Below are 22,154 nucleotides of genomic sequence, written 5' to 3' on the forward strand. Positions count from 1 at the left end.
CAGTGGTATTCATAGCTGCTCATGGAGTTAAGAGTCAGCATGAACACTTTTCCCTGTCCTATCACTAGGAGAAAACTTATCGATACTACCTGCACAGGTTGTTCCATTTCCAGGTCTGAAACCTGCCCGACTTGTAGTTTTTGTGGTTGTATATACATGGGTAGCAATTTCTGCCAATAGACTGTGACAATCTAAGAATTCCTTGGTACGCTTTGCTGAAAAACTGGTAGTCCTGTGTGCTCAAAATTTCTCTCCACCTTTCTCTCTGAGATTTTTCAAGGCTTTTTTTTTGTTGTCATTCCTGTGGTCTGGAGCACAGCTACTATTAAGCTGACTGTCTCCTTGCTAGCCTCAGCTCTCCTCTGCTGCACACTGTTCTCTTTCTCTCCCTTTCTGCCACATCCAGACTCCTAATTTTATTCACACGCCCAGGAACTATTCCTTTCAGCTAATCAAATTATTTTGCTAATTGTTTGGCACTCTCCAGCAGGCTAGGCAAGGCAATCAGCATTAACATGTAACAGAAAAAAAGTTAAACTCTGTATAAGTAACATTACCTTCTTGGATTCACATCCCTTTTCCGTACAGATCCTGCCTATGGACTCCTTCTGGGCCTCCAAAATGGCTACTATGTGTGTGTCATCTTTTTGTTTTCTCCGCAAGACTTGCACTGGTCACTGTTCACAGAGTTCAAAGAGCCCAGTTTAGGGACCATCTTGAAAGTATAATTTTTTTCAAGGGGTACACTAATAATGTTAATACATCTTTGAGAAAGGGGGAGAGAAAACGCTTTGTCAGAACTCATAACAGAGCTTTCACTCTTAAAATACCTGAGGAGATGGAGATTGTCGTATACCATTTTCTGTAGCAAAAAGCAACCAGAGCCCAATTCTGGTCACTCCTTCAGTTCATAGATCCTCAGAACAATATTTCTAAATTCCCAAAATATATTGGCTTGGACAATTTTCAGCTGTTAAGGTACCTAGAAGCTGGTCAGGGAGAATTGTATATTTCACCATTGACTTGCACAACCAAACAGTTATTTACTCATCTCACTGCTTATTGTTTTCCTTTATCTTCTAAATCTATTATAAAACGCTTGCAACAAAATCCCAGCAAAACAACACTGCTGTCTCTGAAAGACTTTAACAAGTCTCATATGGCTAAAAATTGGAACAAGAACTTGAGGTAGAGATAAGTGACTTTCTTCCGAACTTCTGAAGAGTGTTCAGTGTCACTAACAATGCATTGAACAACTGAATATTATTAGAGCATTTGATGAGGGTGGCTTTACACATGTGGAATGTTTTGCACATTGCTTTCATGTGGTATTTCATGAGTTTTTGTAATGAAGAATGGAATTTGCAGGATTTGGTTCCAACCACATGAAAATCAGCAGGTGTTTATTACACAAAAAGCTCCAAACAGAAAGTATCACTACAGACTGGAATCCTACTGTGCATATTTTACAGCCCTTTCCTAAACAGAAACAAGTTGCTGATGAATTAGGTTAAACTGTTGTGTACAGCCTGCTGGAATTTCATATATATCAGTTATGCAAGATTCTTTCCCTAATTGAGATTACCAAAAGAGATATTACTGAAACAGCCTCCCTGTGTACAGTCATACCACTTAAAAGGCTACTAGGACATGAAATGTTTCTTACAAAAGGACATTTTGACAAGTCAAATAAATATGAAGAGGTCCCATATTACAAATTTGCCATATATCTGGATCAGAGAATGATGAAAGGTTAAAGGGACAGTAAAAATCAGCATATGTAGATGCATGCCATTCAACAGAACCAACATTCAAGACTTTACAGCTTCCACTCTTTTTGGCAGAAAACACTATTTGACAGTTCACAGATCTTTGGACACACAGGAACTGAAAACTGTCATAGCAGAAACCTCTGCTTATTTTAGCCATAGTGCAATCTTCCCTGAGCACCTGCCACACGGTAATTATAGAAGAACACCCTGTGTCTTCAATGATCTACTACTAGCTTGATGAGCCATTTAATTAGGTTGTAGGAATTGTGTGAAGTAGGGAACAAGGTTTGTTGTCCTGATCTTTCAGGTTTAACTCCTGAATTGCTAAGATTCCCACCCAGAAGTGTATGTTCTGAACACGTTTAACATGGCCGGAAATATTACAAATCGGCGTTTCAGATAGCCACTAGAAAATGCATATCATCTGGCACTTTTTTTGAAAAGTGAATCTACAGTAATTAATTTCACATATAATTGTACTTCTGCAGAAAAAGTCCATCATGGTCTAATGATTTGGACTGTTACAAAGATGCTTTTCACTGTTTAACAGAAGTTAATTATTATGCCCTCTTCTTTGTCTTTAGCTTATGTGATTCAAGTCTAACTTGAGGATGATAGAGATTGTCAATTGGTACTTGGACTCTGTCTCATCACTGTTACACCAGTTAACAAAAAAAGACATCTTTATGATTCAAAATGTAAAAATTACAAGTAGAGCAGAAACTATCCTGGATCTGTTTCTTACATATAGCAAACAATTGATTGAAAATGAGAGAATAATATGAAAGCCTCAAACCAATTACTTTCATTCGGTATAATGAGGAGTGGATTAATAGAACAGAACTCGAAGAAGGCGTTTGATTTCAGGAAAGTAAATTTTGACAAATTAAGAAATCTCATGAGTAAGAGGTGTTGGGAAGAAGTATTGAGAATGGCTGAAATGCTGAATTTTGTTTTAAAAATTTCATTAACAAAAATGGAAATTTTATGATTAAGAAACAAGGAAGACTTAATACAAATAACTCTTCATAGAGAGCAGGTGAGGAAGTACTTGGAAAATTTGAACATATAGAAATTTGGACCAGGGGACATTCTTGGATTTCTCAGGCCCTGTCTGTCCTGTGCAGTCTTGGGTAGCGCATCGCAGTTTGGTTTTTTTAAGCTAGTTGTCACTCTTCAGCTCTCAAGCCGTTGAGGAAAACCTGGACCAAATTCTGTGTCCAAAACTGTAGTAGAATATCCCCTTGAAGACTTTATAGAAATGTAGGGCTGGAAGGGACCTCAAGAAGTCACCAAGTCTAGCCCTCTGAAGTGTGGTAGGACCAACTAAATTTAGACCATTCCTGAAAGGTGTTTGTCCAACTTGTTTTTAAAAGCCGCCAGTGATGGGGATTCCACAATCTTCCTTGGAAGCTTATTCCAGAGCTTAGCTACCCTTATAGTTAGAAAGTTGTTCTTAATATCTAACCTAAATCTCCCTTGTTGCAGGTTAAGCCCATTTCTTTTTGTCCTGCCTTCAGTGGACATGGAGAACCGTTGATCCCCATCCTCTATATAACAGCCCTTAACACACTTGAAGACAGTTACCAAGTTCCCCCTCAGTCTTCTCTTCTCAAAACTAAACATGCCCAGGTTTTTTTTTTTTAATCTTTCCTGATAGATCAGGTTTTCTAAACCTTTTATCATTTTTGTTAGTCTCCTTTGGACTTTTTCCAATTTGTTCATATGTGTCCTAAAGTGTGGCACCCAGAACTGGACACGCTGTTCTAGTTGATGCCTCACCAGTGCCATATAGACCAGGGCAATTACCTCCCATGTCTTACATATGACATTCCCGTTAATACACCCCAGATTATTAAAAAAAGAAAAGGAGTACTTGGGCACCTTAGAGACTAACCAATTTATTAGAGCATAAGTTTTCGTGAGCTACAGCTCACTTCATCAGATGCATATCGTGGAAACTGCAGCAGACTTTATATATACACAGAGAATATGAACCAATACCTCCTCCCACCCCACTGTCCTGCTGGTAATAGCTTATCTAAAGTGATCATCAGGTGGGCCAGGACAGTGGGGTGGGAGGAGGTATTGGTTCATATTCTCTGTGTATATATAAAGTCTGCTGCAGTTTCCACGATATGCATCTGATGAAGTGAGCTGTAGCTCACAAAAGCTTATGCTCTAATAAATTGGTTAGTCTCTAAGGTGCCACAAGTACTCCTTTTCTTTTTGCGAATACAGACTAACACGGCTGTTACTCTGAAACCCAGATTATTAGTCTTTTTTGCAGGTGCATCACATTGTTGACTCATAGTCAATCTGTGATCCACTGTAACCCCCAGATCCTTTCAACAGTACTATCAATCACCTAGCCAGCTATTCCCCGTTTTGTAGTTGTGCATTTGATTTTTTTTCCTAAGTGAAGTACTTTGCACTTGTCTTTTATTTAATTTGATCTTGTTGAATTCAGACCAATTCTTCAATTTGTAAAGGTCATTTTGAATTCTAATCTTGTCTTCCAAAGGGTGAGCAACCCCTCCCAGTTTGGCATCATCCACTAATTTTTATAAGTCCTTTATCCAAGTCATTAATGAAAACATTGAATAGTACCAGACCCAGGACAGGCCCCTGTGGAACCCCACTTGATATACCATCTGTTTGACAGAGGTGATAACTGCTTTTTGAATATGGTCATTCAACCATTTGTGCATTCACCTTATATTAATTTAATCTAGACCACATTTCCCTAGTTTGCTTATGAGAACGTCATGTGAGACAGTGTCAAAAGTCTTTCTTAAAATCAAGATATATCACATCTACTGCTTCCCCACTATCCACTAGGTCAGTAACTCTATCAAAGAAGGAAATACTTGTACTCCTTTGGTCTTGGTACATTTAGGGTCAGTGGCTTAAGACCTTAAGAATGGGAATTATGGGTCGGACCAAGGATCCCGCTAGCCAACTGATGTGTTGCATCCCACCCCCATACGTTTCTTTTGCAGCCAGCTAGCCTTCTGCTTTTATGCAGAATTAATTTCTCTTTCTTTTTTTGCCAATTTGTCTCATCCTGGAGCAAACCTGGAGAGACATACTTGATGTTGCTCCAAGAAAATAATTTTATAAAGGCTTTCTGAGCAAGCCATTTCATTTGTAAGCACTACTGTAACATAACCTGTAGGTGGACTCATCACATCAAACAAGTGGAACTGGTGCATGATAACACTGGACTACGTGGTAGAATTTTTTTTTTTAAGGACAAGCATCTTTTTTCTTATATTATTTTCTCCTCCTCTGTTGAGGTCCAAAGAAAAATGAGGCACTGTGCCAGAATTTTATTCAGCATCTAAAGGATGTTCATGCTGTGATTGCGGTTCCCTGCAGGCAGAGGTTCTCCAGCTCTTATTCTACTTAATTCATCATTCAAAACCCAGCAGGGAACTCTGCTTGATTTTGGACTTGAAATGGTTAGACTGGTATTTGCCCCACTCCTTACCCCCATGAGGTTTAAAATAGAATCAGTCTACACAGGGATCCTAGCAATTTCTCCCAGAGAACTATCTAGCCTTTGATAAACCTGTAGGATGTGAATAACATCCCAGTGTCAGGTTTTGCTCTGGAACATTTATTCTATAATACAATATAATAGTTCTTTACCTTCAGTCTGACCTCAATACCCAGGGGTTTTCCAAAATTGATGTTGGTAGTGGTTGTTTTTCACAGCCTTCAAAGTGTTCAATGTGCCTTTAAACCCATATCTGTTTAGCACTTGCCCTTATGACATGTATTGAAACCTTTAATTGGGTGACCAATTAAACATTACAACAGTACAAAACTCCCTTGCTTGTCCACGTGTTTTATATACACTCCTGCAATACATCCTGTTGGTTGTGTACATGCTTTTGTTACTTGCCTTCAAGATGTGCACCAGGGAAGAACTTGAAAAACTCTTGGCCAACTTCAAGTTAACTTGAAAAACACTACAGTTGAGGTGTTATGGATACAGAATTTATTTTACACTGTTTATAAGTCTAAAATGCAATAGATTAAATATAAAACCAAAATTGATTGCTGAAAACTGACTCAAAGGTTTAGTACTGATGGTAGAAAATTAAGAAACTGCATTAGGGCCTTCAGAGATGGTGGAAAGAAATATGTTGAATGATAACTCATATCCTTTGACTTCCTCCCATTCTCTGGGCTTGTCTATATAGAAAAGTTTTACTGGTACAACTACCCAGGTGGACTCTCTTATTCAAGAATTAGTGGGTTTTTTTGGTTTACCTTAAACCCATTCCAAAGAGGCTTGAGACAAACAAAACAAAAAACAACCAACAAGCAAAAAAGGGCACTATTATGCAAGAATAAAAGTGTCCACACGCAGAGTTATACCAGTATAATTGTATGTGTCTAAATTTACATCTCAACTTATATTGAGATAACTTCCATCTATAGACAAGCTAGCTTCTGTCAGTCTCCTCCAATCAGTAGGCTTAAAATTATTTCACTGTCAGAGCCACAACTTGATACTAGATACGTTGAAGTGTCATCCATGCAGGCTAAACTAAAATGCAGTTTTTCCTAGGGAGTGGTCGCTCCCTCCTATTATTTAGCACTCCTTTGTCCAGGTGGGAGTTCCCATATATGACCTGTTTATGTCATTGATGAGTACCTAATTCCAGAAGAATTGCAGTGGGTACCTAGATGTGGTCTATTGTGGCCTACCATAGAATCTTTTTTGTCCCTTGGTCCATGGGTCTGCTTTACCTGACTCCCTCCTATCCCCAGCTTCCCATTAGTCAAGGTTGTCTGAAAGATTGAGGCAGATGTATGTCCTGGTAACTATTTCTGCTTGCCCAAGAAGAGCCTGGTTTGTCAACATTCCAGCTGTTCGTGTACAAGTAGTGACTCCTTACACAGATTCCCAACCTCCTGTCTTAGCGATAGGCTCTGCACCCCTATACTCCAGATCCTATCTCTGATGACTTCACGTGCAAGGGGTTAGTTCTCTTGGAGGAAGGAGTCCCTTTACTTCCATTACTTATTACATTATTTGGAAGAAGTTCTTTTAGTTTCCTAAGAGACAGCTCTGTGTGTGTGTGTGTGTGCGCCTTGAACAAAGTCCTAGATCTTCTGCAGGAAGTTTTTGGTATGTACCTGACTATCAGTATTTCCAAAGGTTGGGTTTCTGCCCTCTGTGTGTCCAATATAGGGTGGTTGTTTTTTCACTGGTTTCCCAAGCTGATGCTTAGTTTCTTAAGGGCACTTATAAGACACAGATCTCTGTCTGGGAGTTTGTCCTAATCTGTAGTTTAAATTGTGATTTAGAGATCTTGTGCAAGCCTCCCTTTGGCCCTATGGACAATATGCTGATTTCTGATTTTAGCTGTTGTTTAGTCCGTAACCTTCTATAGTCATTCTCACTTAACAACCTAGTATAATATCTTCTATAAAATAAGGTGATTTTGATTATGTTCCTTTGTGCAGAAGTCTCTCTCTCCCCCCGCCTTTCTCAGATGACAGGGTAAAACAGTTTCACTGTCTGGATTCATGGGAGGGCAGCAAAGTTTTACCTTACTAAGAACCTAGAATTTTGTGTATGTTAATGGCTGTTGGACATTTTGGGGACATTCACAATAGACCGAGCCAAAGCTATCCTGTACAAATAGATTAAAAATTAAAGAGGTCCATGTGGACATCTGTATTTCTAGTATTTTGAGTAGTGGAGACACCACTCCACAGAAAAACTACACTTTCCAAGCATCTCCAGTGTATGGACTTGCTCACATCTTTCTTTTAATTAATATATCGTTAACCAGACTTAACATTATTATTTTACAGCACCCAAAATTGTAAGGCACCTTACAGAATATATAATTACAAGTGTTCCCTATCTAAAAAGCTTACAATCTAATTTCACAGAAGACACAAAAAGGGGTATAAAGAAAATAAGATGATGAGGTTAGAAAAGACGCATCGGGATTCAGAAAGAGTGATTGGTCACTAATAAGTTCACAAAGTTTGTGAACAGAATAGTTGATACTTTAAGAAACAGTTGTTTGAGATGCGCAGAAAAAGGGTATTGAAACTGGTATCATTTGCAGTGTAGTGATTGGATTAAGATATGCAGGAGAAAATATTAGCATCCATATTTTACAAGGAAGTTGAGGTAGGGTCAACGTGTGGGTGGCAGGAAGACCATAAAGGTGGACGTTGCAGTAATCAAGATTGATCACAAAAGTTTTTGCTATCTAGACAGAGAGGAAAAAAGTTAGATTTTATAAATGGTGTGGAGGAAAAAGCATCAACATTTGGACACAGCCCAGATTCATGAAACCACATCCAGGGAAAACCAAGACTTACTAATCAGAGAAGGTGTGGTTAAATCCTGAATTAGAACAGTTTGGAAGGATAACTCAAAGAAAGTTTTTGTTAAAAGGCGTTTACAAAAATTAGCAGTAATACATAGTTAATTTCACAATCTATTGATCATGAATTCTATTTAACTTGCCTCATGCTACTACACTTAAAATAATTATATGCATATTCTTAGCTAAATGCTATTTTTTCCATTTTAAGATACAATTTGGTAGTTGAAGGGTTAGTAGCTGAGCTGTTTCAAATTGCACCAGTTTTAAACTTGGTAAACAAGTTGTCTAACCACATGTCAATGTTACTTGAGCATAAATGTTAGGAAGTTATCAAGCCTGTTTTATTTAGAAATTAAAACAAACTACTCCCACTCCCCCAGAATTGGATACATTTTTATACAATAAAAAAGAACTGCAACAAAGGTATAAAAAGATGCCCCTTACTCTGTCCTGCTTAGCAGTTTAGGTGCTAATGGCATTTACCTTTTTAAATTAACTGCTAAGCATACACAGTACATTGTCTAGTCTTTACACTTATTTTTCATTGATTGGTGTGGGTCATTTGATCAAAACTATTTTATGCTAACTGTGGTGTTTGTCTGTGGGGCACAGACCCCTGGGTGGTGCAATGAGATCACCGGGAGAGCACAAGGACATCACCGCTTAAGATTTTTTTTTTATTTCTTCAGGGTAGCCAGTGCTAATCCAACCCTATCTCCTGTGTGCCCTGGGACAGGGTGAGTTGGGGGAGGCTGAACCCAGGATCCCAACACTCTGGGGCCCTGTTACCATTACTTAACAGTGCCATCAACCTGCTGCCCCGCCAACTGTCACGACAGCCACAGCCTTGTGAGAACGTACTCCCTTTTCCTCCTCTCTCACCCACCCTATCCCCATCCCCACTCCCATGGTGGTGCCATGCATACGTGCTGGCCCCACAGCAAAGACATTGCACTCTGCATGCATACATACACACAGGGAGTCTGCAGAGCCACCGTGCATCAGTTGCCTCTCTGGGCAGCTGAGATTTGAATGGGGCACGTGAGGCTCTTCTGCACACATGCTGGTCACATTGGCATTTTCACCTTTACCTTCCCCTTCACACGGACTCTGAACTCACCACCATCTAAGTCTCCCCTTTCCCCTGTGACAAAGGGGGCATACATGTGTCATGAATTTCTAAAGAGGGTTCAGCAAAAAACATTTTGGGAACCTCTGGTCTATGGAGACATTTTTATAATGGCAAATCACAAATAATAAATAATGAGGGCAAAAGAATTTGTCTGTCTGTGGAGACAAATGTAGGATGACAAATGAAGGAGACAGAGTGATGTCAATGCTGGTTTATGGGGAGCTGATAACAATACCAGGACGGTTACTGTCATTGAAATAAAGGAAACTGAAAAACAAAAATAAATATTTCAAAATAACTATGATTTGGGTTGGTAAATTCTCCATTACTGAGTCTTTACTCAAGTTTGGATGTCTTTTTAAAAGATAAGCTTTAGTTCATCCACAAATTATGGGGCTAGATAGAGGAGTTACTAGGTAAATTTCTGTAGTCTGTGTTGTGCAGGAATCATAATGGTCTTAAAAAAATTATGGATCTATAAAACTGCATGAGGACCTCAGGACTGTGCTATGCTAACAGCTTGCAGCTCGGCTGGTTCCACTCCTTATCTGTCAGTTTGAACTGTGTCCAAAAGTGGTAGATCAACTGTGGGCAAAGAAATATTAGTGAATATGAATGAGAAGAAATTCAAGTGTGATCATTAGGTTTTTATTTGCTGGTATAGATGTGCTAAAAGAACTAGATTGAGACATGTGAATTTAGTTGCTCTGCTGTTAATAATTTAGGGCCAAATTCTGATACTTTTACTCATATTAAATAGCACCTTGCTTCAAAAGTGGTCCCATTCCCTTCAGTTGACACCAAAATTGGTGCCTTAAAACTATCTTTTAGGGTGCTTTTTGTACCATTGGCGGTTAGTGCGTGTCATATTAATAGATTCTTGATTGAGCTATGTCAGTTTACACCAGCTGAAGATCTGCCCCCTTTATGTCAGCTGGAGAAGACAAATTAATACAATCTATCACTGCAAAATATGTTCAAAGGTGCCCGGAGCTAACTATTTTTACTAAAAGAGGGAAACACAAATATAATACATTAAGAACATCAGTAACTGATGTTTTACTGAAGAATTATCAGATGTGGAAAAGGACAAAATGGATGATGTTTGAAAACCCTTTTGTGCAATGTTATAAATTAAATTGTGGTGTTTTTTTAATGGATTAAGTGTTTTCATCTCCATTTGATGAATGAGAATTATATATAAGACTTCTATTCACATTAATGTATCTTGGACAAAAATTCTAGTGAGAGACTGGATTCCTAAGAGTAATGTGGCACCAATTTCTGTAATATTTGCATCATTATAGCTCATGAGATAGTGTGAAAGCCTGTAATTTTTAAGAGTAAATTTTGTATATATTACACTAAATGGCCTTCCTATAATCACAGTGTTGTTGTGGTTTTTTGCCATTATGTTACTATTCTATATATGTTATGTTTTTACTTTAGGTTCCCTTTAGTAACCAGAATGGATAAGGATATGTAGCTGTTTTCTTTCTTTTAGAAAGAGTATTTGAATCTTGTAGAAATCCACATGCTTTTTTACTGTAAGACTAGAATTAGGATCTGTTTCTTACATCTTAGCCCAAATTGAACTGACAATTTGAGGCATTTTGTGTTATTTACATGACCTATCAATGCTCACAATAGTGTTCTTAAGATAGGAGTTCCAGAAATCCCCACAAACTTTGAGAGATACTTCCTCAGTGACCTATTTGATATCTAAGGGCATGTCTATCCTTACCTTCAGAGTGATCGATCCAGCGGGAGTCGATTTATCGCATCTAGTGAAGACGCAATAAATCAACTGCTGAGTGCTCTCCCGTCGACTCCAGTACTCCACTGGAGCGAGAAGCATAGGCAGAGTCGACGGAGGAGCATCAGCAGTCTACCTACCGCAGTGAAGACACAGCAGTAAGTAGATCTAAGTACGTCGACTTCAGCTACGTTATTCACATAACTGAAGTTGCGTAACTTAGATCGATTCCCCCGCCAGTGTAGACCAGGCCTAAGAAACAAGGTGATGGCTTTTCTATATATAAGATACTAACTTCAGAGAATAACAGTTACACATGTTGTATAGTACTTGGTACCAGGACCAGACAAGACTGAGATGTAAACATAACAATTTTTATTAACTATAAAAACGCTGGGTCAAATTTATATTCACTTAAATTACACCTCTCATTAGCAGCCCCTTGTACTCTATTGGGGATTTACCCCTTGTGGGGGCATCAGGCTGTGATGGTTATGCAGCCCATCTCTCATGGTGCCTAGCATAGGGGCCGATTTATTTTGCCCTGAGGCTCTCCATAGGAATTCTGCCAGCAAGACCTGCTGAGGATCAGTGCTCAGTCAGTGACCCTGACTCTACCTGCCACATTTTTGATTGGTGCCAACTTCTTAGACTACAGTGACCCCATCCCCACCCCCAGGTTATGTGAGGTTGTAGTTGGTTTGTGCCACTGCTGGCATTTCCCCAGCAGATTTTCCACCATTGACAGGCTTTGCTCTATTGGCAAATCTAGCCCACCAACATAACCCAATTACATATAAGCTATGCGATACTGTCAGTTCTGAAATCCAGCTTTCAATGTAAGCCTTGCAAAGGGTTATATCCTGCTGCATGTTCCTTTTGTATCATCTTTCCCAGTATTCCTTCATCTTTTCCCTTGAGAAGGCACAGCCCACCTGATTCAGGGAGCCACTAATATTCCACCAGTACCAAGTTAACAATATTTCTATAAAAAGCTATGGGTTAGTTGAACAGGGAAGGATTTTTCCACTGCTGGCTACTGATTAAGTACTGCTTAATTCATTGTCTTTCCAGAGCTGGGCTCAGGCAAGTACCTCTTACAGTGATCCTCTGTGAGCTGACTTAAGTCATCTCATCCTTCCAATAACCTTTCACACTTTTTCCCTGTCCAAGAGTTAAGCTGTCTCATTTCAATTAATAATTAATTTTGTACATATATCACTCATTTCCAACATTTCCATCTCTGTTGTTGCACTCTTTCTTGAGCTCTTTGTTTTCCCTATACAACCTTTAATCACTTCAGTACTGGCTTACCCTTCGTGTATCTCTCAGAGTCAGTACTACAGTTGAGCCAAAGCCAGAGCATTGAATCCAAATCCCTTTTGAATGTCAGGTTAGGTTGGGAAATGGAAGGTTACAGATGTGAACCCACACATAACATTTTTGTTTTTTCTAAATTCAAAAACTGGAAGATTATTTTCTAGCTCCACTTTGGATATGGCCAGAATCCCTCAAGTAAACAGTCATAAGGTTTTGGCCCCAGGTGGAGGAAATCTTACAAGAACTGCTAATTTTGAAACATTTTGCCATTTTCAACCAAAATTTCACAATACGTTTGTAATAGATTTAATGTCATTAAACCCGAAACTAATCCTGCTCCAGTCACCAATACGACCCCTCAGACTAAACCTAATTTCATCACCACTTTGGTGAACCATCTCTAATAAACACTAATAAAATACAATGGAAAGGCTGAATACAATTGGACAGTTGTAATTATCTGTGCTGTGTCAGGTAGAGAGATCCATGTTTGGTTTCCATTCCATCCCTGGATATACAGGCCAGGTGGGACTGTGGGACTTGTGGTGGAGACAGAGCGCTCAGCTCCTGTGGAAGGGGAGTGTCTTGTGATACTCAATAGCAATCCCTACAGATAAACTAAGGGAATTTAGGTTTGTTACAAGGACATGGAAAACCCTATATGAGTGGGAAAGAAATCAAAAATAGCCAATAAGAAGTTAGAAGAGGAAAGGAAAAGGTGTATCCCGTTCAAGTTTTTTCAATATTTGAGATTTAAGCAATGTTTATTTCCAAATATTCTTAATCTCATGCACTTTCCAAATAGTAATAAAAATAATGCATATAACAATAATATAGCTTTGTTTCTTCACACATGCTTATATTCTATATAGACCTTCTTAAGTTTTGAGTATATGCCATGGGTTGGTGAGAGAGTGTCAAGTTTTTTATGTGAATTAAGTCTATAATAAGTAAGCTGCTTTCTCACTCTCTGCATAAACATACCTGAGACTTGTTCAGTAAATTAGGAACTGTAATTGAGTTAGTTATTTGCAGGTTCTAATGATCTGGTTAATTATTAAGAGTTTTTCTAAGTTCCATAAAGGATATAAAACATTTTTCCATGCTAATATTACAATTGATTCTAGTTCAATAATGTTTTAAGTTAACCCAAAGTAAAATAATTGAAAGAAACTGCAGACAAACCTTGATAAAGACCAGACGAAATAGTGATGGTATTTCAGTTAGACTCCTACACACATTGTATTAATAATAATAAAAAGAAATTCAAAACCATGATCTTTTTTCATAAGGTTTTTTTTAAAAAATGATGTTATCATCCTCCTTTGTATTTATTGAGAAAAAGAAATTCATACAGATTGACTAGTTCTGCATGGTGAGTTTAAAGTTTTGAAGCTTTCATTGTATTAATGCCACAGACATAACTTAAAGTAGTAAAGTTGAAATTAATCTTTTTTATGCATTAATAGGTCACAGTGATGGCAAAAGAAATAATTACCATATATTAAGAGGCAACTGAAGAGCACTGAAAAACCAGAGCATTTCCAACTAATTACCAGCCATACATCATTTATTACAGATTAGCTAAGGTCGTGCACTTGGTGCCCCCAGTTACTGTATCCATACATGTGGTCATTGTTGCCATCAAACTGCTGAACTTGGTGGTTATATTTAATGAACTGAGACTAGACTATGAAGAAAGTACTAAGAAGAGCAAATAGAGACAGCATATAGTCCATTCAGTTGAACAAAGACCTTGATGTATGCGAGAAGTATCTACTTGTATTTTAATAATTATGTTAAGCTTCTTTAATAGCATTTAATATAGACTGTATATGGACAACCCATCGAAAGCTGAAAAACGCAGGCAACAGTTAGTTATTTCTTTCAAATTACAACACATTTTATCACTGGAGCTACGGGGGGGGAGGAAGGGGGAAGAATCGATGTGTGTTTTCCACAATCACAAAAGCCACAGTTTTGTATCCCTCTAATTTGCTGTAGCAATCTGTACTCAATTTAATGACTGTATAATTTCTAAAAATCACTCTGAAATAAGAATGATGCACAGATGACTTGTCCTCCCCAGACTGGGGGGGACGGGACACAATCTAAAGGGGAGGACATGTGACCGCCCCACATGTCTCCTCTGCCCAGTGACCTCCCTGCCCTGCACCCACCCTGGGGCCAACACGCTCTCCCCACCCTACGTTACCTGTGGGAGGGAGAGGGGGGCTTGTCTTTCTCTCACTGCGCCTGCCCCCCAGCACGTTTGGCTGCTCTTCCTGGTGGCCGGGCAGGGCAGGAAGTGGGACGGGGCCGCTTCTCATGCAGCTGACGCTGGCCACGCCAGGTCACTCCTCTGTGCAGCATGGCGACTGCCTGAGAGAGCCTAGCTGGGGAGGCAGTGGTGGGCCGGGTACAGGGGCCAAGTGAGACAGAAACATGCCGGGTGGGGGAAGAAGGGACTCCGGCTCACTTGGTCCCTGTCCCAGGCAGCCAGACCTTAGCCAGTAGTGGAAGCCGCCGCCTGCCCAGCCAGACTTTCTCAGGCAGCTGCTGCACTGCACAGACCAGTGACCTTGAGTGGCGGGCCTGGCTGTTGGGGAGAGGGGCCGAGTGTACCGGGGTAGACATAGCAGGAGGAGGACAGAACCCCTCTCCCCCTGCCCCGCAGCAAGCCAAGCAGCAATCTTGGGGGGCACTTGACTCCCCCCATGCATTGCCTGTGGAATGATGTTTATTTCATTTAAAGAAGGGTAAGCTAGCAAGTCAAGCACAAGACTGGGTCTAAGGAGACACAGATTCTGTTCCTATCTGTGGCACAGCGTGATCTTTGGGGAAGTGACTCCATCACTTTGTGCCTTACTTTCCTATCTGTAAAATGGGGGTAAAATTTCTTTTCTCCCACCTTTTGCCTGGCTATTTAGATTGTGAGCCCATCAGGGGAAAAAAATGTGTGTTACCTGTGTGTTTGTACAGTGCCTAGCACAATGGAGCCCCAATATCAGCATGGGCCTCTGGGTACTATCGTAGCTAGAAGGGGTTGCACGCTTGATTGCTTCAGTAGGCCAAACTCATTGTACACACTATGGGCTCCTTGCATCCTTCAGTTCCCCTTCACAAGCTCCCTGAGTGCCTGCCTCCCTTTCCCCTCTATTTCAGTGACTCCCTGCAAATCTGCTCCCCACTCCCTCATACCAGGGGCTCTGTATGTCCCCAGTTCTTTGGACACAGGATATAGTTCCTTCCATATGAGGGTTTTCTATTCTCCCACCCATGCCAGTGGCTTGCTGTACCTCCGAGTCTGTCCTCTTCCATATGGCAAGTGCTGTGTATCCTCCCTGCCCCCATGGCAGGGTCTCTGTGTGCCCCACCACTTCCCCCTCTGCTATATGCTAGAAGCTTTGTGCATCCCCCTCACTTTTCCTTTGTTAGACCACCTTTGTCTAGAGGGTTGCACACTTCATTGCTTTGTAGTGTGGCCACTCAAACATTCCTGGAACACCGGACATTCTGCTATTCTGGGAATAACGTGGGCCTGCTTCTGTCGGCATGGCCCACCCTTGCTGGTGTGACTGCACATGTGAGGTTATGCTGGACAGAGAGGTGTCATTTTGAAGAGTGTGCTGCCCTGCCCCTGCCGGCATGACCCTTGCAGGCATGGTGTGTGCAGGGTCGCAACGGGCGGGGTTGGGGGGGGGGTGCGTACTGCATGCTCTTCAAAGTGGTGTTCCCCTGTCCAATATGGGAGAAATCCACGTACAGTTTTGTTTCAGAACCAGATGGAAGAAACCACCCGATAAGAGGACTATCCAGATCAAAATTACTAATACCTGTCTCTTCCTAAGGAAGGAATGTAAGGGCTGCCAGGAATGGATCCCTGGATGATTATCTGTTCTGTTCATTCCCTCTGGAATACCTGGCAGTGGCCACTATCGGAAGACAGGATGCTGGGCTAGATGGACCTTTGGTCTGACCCAGTATGGCCGCTTTTATGTTCTTATGTTAAAACCAGACAAGTGGCCTTCCTATTCAGTAGGCAGAGGCTCTTTGCATCACTGCACTCCCTGCCCCCCCCCCCCAACACACACACTCCACACACACTCAGGCTTCCTGTGAGCTGCCTTCCCTCCTCACCTGTTTTCATGTGTAAATGGTTAAATATTTACAATTTGTAATTTGTTAAATAACTTCCTTTTTTCTGTCTGAGAGATAAGTCATTCAGGGTGTCAACATTTTAAAATGTAGTGGAATGAGATGGGTGGGAACAGCATTATGATGAAAGGTGTTTAATAGCTGTCATCAACTGCCTTTGATCTATAGACAATTACAGACCTGATTGGTGTGCTAACCAGATGTCAGAGGCTCTGTGTCCTTCAGTTCCCCAGTCTGTTTTTTTTTTCCCCTCACCCAAATCAATAGGGTTCTACCTGAAATTTTGGAATTGATCAGACACAGTGTTCCAAAGTTATCATATTACATCCAGACAAACAGATAAATGCTATGAAGTAGAGTGTGGGGCCTCGCTTCACTAAGCCAATAATAATACAAGGAAGATTTTTCAAAGTTTGATAAATTATGGTAACTTTTTATATTACAAATAGCTACATTTGCTCTAATATGGATTGTAAGTTCCTTTAGGCAGGTATTTTGTTGTGTGCACACTGCCTAATACAAAAGGACCCTGATACTAAATTATTAGCATAATAGAAATAATGAAGAATAATTTTGTCTTTCTGTCAGATGGAGTCTTGTTCAACTTTTGTTCCATACACCAAACTGTCTATGTCAGTGAGAGCTCTGCACATGACTTAACTACTATAAAATGCCTTTGGACTTCAGACATTTCTAATGTTATGAAACAAACAGAAAAATGTGCATTGGGCATATTTGTGCTGTGTACAAAATATTTTCCACATAGTTCACTCTGTTTATTTTTGAAAATGTATCAAAGGTATACAGAGGAAGACCTAGCTACTTATCTAATGTAGTTATCTTGTCTTTATTCTACTCAGTTGTATGTGATGACTGGAAACATTTGTTCTCTTTTTAAAGGATTAATTAATAGTTCAAGAAGTAATTTTTGAGAAAATTACTTTAACAGGAATTATTTTTTTATAAATTATTTTGCCTAAATCGCACACTGAAAGACAAATGTTTTAATTTTGAAAGGAAATATGTATGTGGGGCAGAAACAGAATTTTGAATTCCAGTGAACCTAAGGTGGATTTATATAGGTGCAAACAGTACATTCTGTCTTGAAATACTTAGATTATCCATGCTAATTGTGTTGATTTAGCTGTATAGTTTGGTCATCCTCTTTAGTTTTTCTTTGTCAGGTTTCAAATAGTTGAGGTAGCCTGCAGGTGAAAAGTGTCCCATTAATTTTTTTTGATCCTCTAGCACTTGAGCATAAGAATAGCTGATCAATTACAGCAATTGTCTCCCTAAATGAGCTTTTCACATCTACATCTTATTTCATTAGTTAACTGTCTGCTCATAGAACTGATAAAATGGAATACTAGTGGCTTCTTACAGCTTGTTCTGTCTTACAGTACAATAAGGATGGGGTTGTTAGCTAAGTGGGCACAAAAGAGTATTTATCCACTACCTGCAATAAATATACATGTTATTGTGTAGGAGTACTTTTGTCTTGAATGGCTGTTTGTTGAAACCTACTTAAAACAAATCCATTTGCTTTTCAACTTTCCATTTAGTAACTAGTGCTATGAAGAAACTTTTTCTATATTTGACATTTTTATTCAACATCCTAGGAAGCGTGTCTATGTCCCAAACTACTAAAATGAATGTATATCCTATTTAATTTTGAAATTTGAAACTACCATATTTAAAATCAACAAAATAATTTTGCCTTTCTCCTATTGTATTTTTGCCTATTGTATTTCAAATGAATCAATCCACTATTTAAAATGTATCTTTTACATGCAAAGATGTGACACTGATTCTCTCTCCAAAAGGAAATCTACAGTTCTGAAGCTGCAAATAAATATGAACACATTATATTGTAATAATTATTCAGAGTTAAGTATAAAGTTCTGTATATTTAACTATGCTCATGTTGCTTTAATTTATAAATGATTGATCTAAGAATTACAGATGACAAAATTCATTCATCATTCTAAGTGTTGATTTTATTTTTACTGACACTGTAACTAAGAAAATTTATTTCTCTTTTACATCTTCAACCCATATTTTGGGGGAAACAAAGTAACGTTTATATTAAGACATTTTAGTGGAAGCCTGTAGTTAATTGTATTATTTCAGAAGCACATTAAACAAATGACAGCTATTATGGCAATCATATTTTCCTTAACTATACCTTTTATATTTTCAGCTACATGAAGGGGAATTTTCCAAAAGAAAATCTAACTAGTTACTAAACAAGGGTCTGATCCTGCAAAGACAAGAGTATGTGACTAAAGTTATTCATATGCATAAGTCTATGTAGGTTCAGACCTCCAAAGATTGTTGTGGTATATTCACAATGTATTTCTCTATGAAGTTTTCTTGGGTAAGATTGCCTTCTACTGTACTAGTCACTGAAATGCACTAACCCTCAAAAAAAATTATTTTAAATAGAAAATATGATTAAATAAAAACCTATGACCTACATATGACAATGATGATTCTAAACAGTTGTGTGCTCCTTTCTGTACATTTATGTATACCTGAATCAAAAGTTCTTAAGGCCATTTTCACTTCAAACTTGTTTCAGTAAATTGGAATGATTGGTTTTAAGGAAACAAATTCAGTTTTATAGAATGTATGAAACCACAGAGTTTTGACAACTTAATATAAGTAACCTTTTTAATTCACTTTTGATTGTTTGTTTCCTGCAGGCCTTGTTTGCATGAAGTCGAGTACTTCTGTGGTTGAACTTGTTATGCTGCTTTGTTCACAGGTAAGACTTTTTTTGGCTTTAATTGTATTAGTTTCTTCACACAGTGACATATTACTAAATTTTGAGTTTGTTGTTCTCGCTTATTTTTTTCTTTTCATTCTTTCTATTTGAATACAATGCAAATACAAATGTCATTTCTCACACATTTCTGTACAGTGTAATTTCTTGGTACATGTTGTAGAGCAGCAGTACATTCATATTGACATGCAAACTAATCTTTTCTAAATAGTTATGTGTAAAATATATATGCATATACATGATATACTTTATCCTGTTATGCAGAATTTTTGGTCATAATTTCACATTAAATTTTTATCTTCCTGAATTAGCTATTTTTAAAACGTTATTATGTAGTGACATTAACTTTTACCTCTAGGATATATGACATAAGTTATTGCACATTTAATGTAAGCTTTCGGTCAGTATTTAAAAAGCTGGGTAAAATGGCTATTAATGATCCCTCAGATGTTTGGATCTTTTTTATTTTCCATTTTTCCAATATCATACATTCAAATTATTCAACATAATTAAGTGTTTCTGTGAGAAATCTAAAAAGATGAAAAATTTGAGAATACAAAATCATTAAAAATATTTTTAAATTGAAGAACTTCTTTAAAATGTGTTACTGGCTAGATTTCATACATACCTGTCATCTTGTAAAAGGTAGTTGTATTAAAGAATCAACAAATATTCTTTGGTTTCATTTATTTTCTACAGCAAATATGTATGACCCTGTTAGATCCCCAATCCCAAAACAGCTTCTAAATTTTCTCCAAAGCTTTAATTTCATATTATTTAACAAACACACACACACAAAAATGCCTAAATAACAATTAAATGTATACAGAGTAGTGTGTAAATGAGGTGCCTATATAGATACATACACACACACGCACACCCCATTACTAAGCTTGTACTTGCTTTTAGTTTGTATTGTAGAATCCACTGTGCATATTTGAAATATGCCCAAACAATGAGTATTTAGTGACAGCTTAAGTGAAGACTGGTCAAAAGTACAGAGAGCTGAAAATTAGTAATATTTACAATTGAATGTAGCTGCTTTTTTTCCAACTTACCTGCTGTTTGCCAGTCCGTAGGTTACATTTCTTCGAGCCTGTACCCATAAGGAAATCATTAGATCCTGTTTTTCTTTTAGCCAAGATGGATATTGGTTAGGGAGAAGTTAAAGAAAAATACATCACTGGCAGGAATCCTCAGTGGGGTTTGAACTTCAAACCTTCTCCTGCAGGGCACTTGAAAAATTTGTTACCTAATGCTTAAGTCCTGGGTTCAAGGGAAATTCCAAAAGATCCATTAAGGCCTTTGAGTTTCATGTCATGCTGCTTTTTTTTAACAGCTTTTGAAGCCTTTACTTGAGGGAAGGAATAACTTACAATGCCTTCTCCCTTAGTCTTTGGTTTTACTGCAAATCACAGGAATAAAGTGGAATGTAGCATTAGGGTCTAGTGTCTTTGATGGCCTCATCATCTAATCATAGGTTTAACATTACTCATTTGCTGGCTCCAGGAATTCCTGCCATTAAGGGCCCTGGAGATGAAACTTTGCCTCAAATATTGATTGAAAGGAAGAGTGAGAAATTTAAGCTCTTTCTGCAATGCTTTTTCTTTAGACTTCTTAGTGAAGCTATTAACAAATGTAGCTAAATCAATTTGATATTTTATGCATTTTAGAAAAGTTATTTAATGATTCAAAATGTATAACTGTCCAGTTTTCAAAGGTGAAAAAAGCATGTACACAGATTTTTAAAAAATAGAATTATTTATTCAGTTTCTATTTTACCAAGAATTTTAATGTTTTTTGTATAAACAAGCTTTCCTCTCTCTACCCAATCACCCACATAAAGAAGAATTTTTACTGTGTCCCCCAAATCTGACATTTCGTAGCATTTAAGGATTCTTCCATTTGCATCCTATTAAGAAGGTTTAGAACCCCATTGTCACTAGGAAATTCAGAGATGGCTGTTGTAACATTACATTGTTTCCTTCTATATTGTTGCCTTCTGACAGAATGGCATGAAATGTTCCTATAGGAATTGAGCAGGGGGTTGGACTAGATGACCTTATGGGGTCCCTTCCAACCCTGATATTCTATGATTCTATGATCAACAGTGGGTTCTAATGTAGTGGTACAACTCTTCTCCCCTCTTTTTTATCAAGCCTGAGTATACTACTACTAAAATGAATCTAACCAGAACGTTGTATGACATCAAGTAGTGCCACCAAGCCACCAGACCTGCAGTCCCAATATTTTATATAAAGTAATTTTATAGACTTTCTGTTCTGTTTAATTTTAAAACTAGCTGTCAAAAAGGTCAATACTAAATAAATATTCAAGAATTTGAACATGAAGAAAATAGTTGAAAATATTGGCTAAGAGGAGAGAGACTTTGAGAAACTACATATAGGGAGATAGTGTGGTTTTCTGTGTATGCCACAAAACCGGGAGTCAGGAGACTTGGGTTCAGTTCTTAATGCTGCCACTGATTTTTATATAAAATGGGGATAATGGTACCTGCCCTTCTCCATAAGATGATTTGAGAAATACAGATTGGAAGTACTATATGTTTTGTGTGTTCTTTAAATATTTGTGTTGTAACTACGGCTTTTTTGATAACATGAGCAAATCTTTATTTAAAATGGGTGTTCAAAATGTATTACATTCTCCAGATTACTTGTAGAAGTTTGCCTTGTGTATTTTTGTCTTTCAAAAGACAGATGATCTAGAAACCTTTGAAAAGTAAGATTTTGTTTGCCTAGAACAGGGTAACTTTAGACATCGAAAAAGGAAAGGGAAATGCAAAGTTTGTTTTCCTTTCATTTGCTACAGCAAATTAGATGCTTTTATGCTCTTTATGTTAGAA

The 22,154-nt window shown here is 38.3% G+C and overlaps 1 protein-coding gene across 6 annotated transcripts in view; it reads left to right on the top strand.

Moving 5' to 3' along the window:
• The window catches only part of NBEA (neurobeachin), an 848,387-nt gene that overhangs the window by 419,401 nt on the left and 406,832 nt on the right, over nucleotides 1-22,154 (top strand). For all 6 annotated transcript variants that reach the window (XM_073341812.1, XM_073341823.1, XM_073341834.1 and 3 more), the window contains one exon: nucleotides 19,212-19,273. In XM_073341812.1, the coding sequence (XP_073197913.1) occupies nucleotides 19,212-19,273 (62 nt within the window). The remainder of the gene's footprint in view (nucleotides 1-19,211; nucleotides 19,274-22,154) is intronic.

The sequence above is a fragment of the Lepidochelys kempii genome, chromosome 1 (genome assembly GCF_965140265.1).
Source record: "Lepidochelys kempii isolate rLepKem1 chromosome 1, rLepKem1.hap2, whole genome shotgun sequence".
NCBI lineage: Eukaryota > Metazoa > Chordata > Testudines > Cheloniidae > Lepidochelys > Lepidochelys kempii.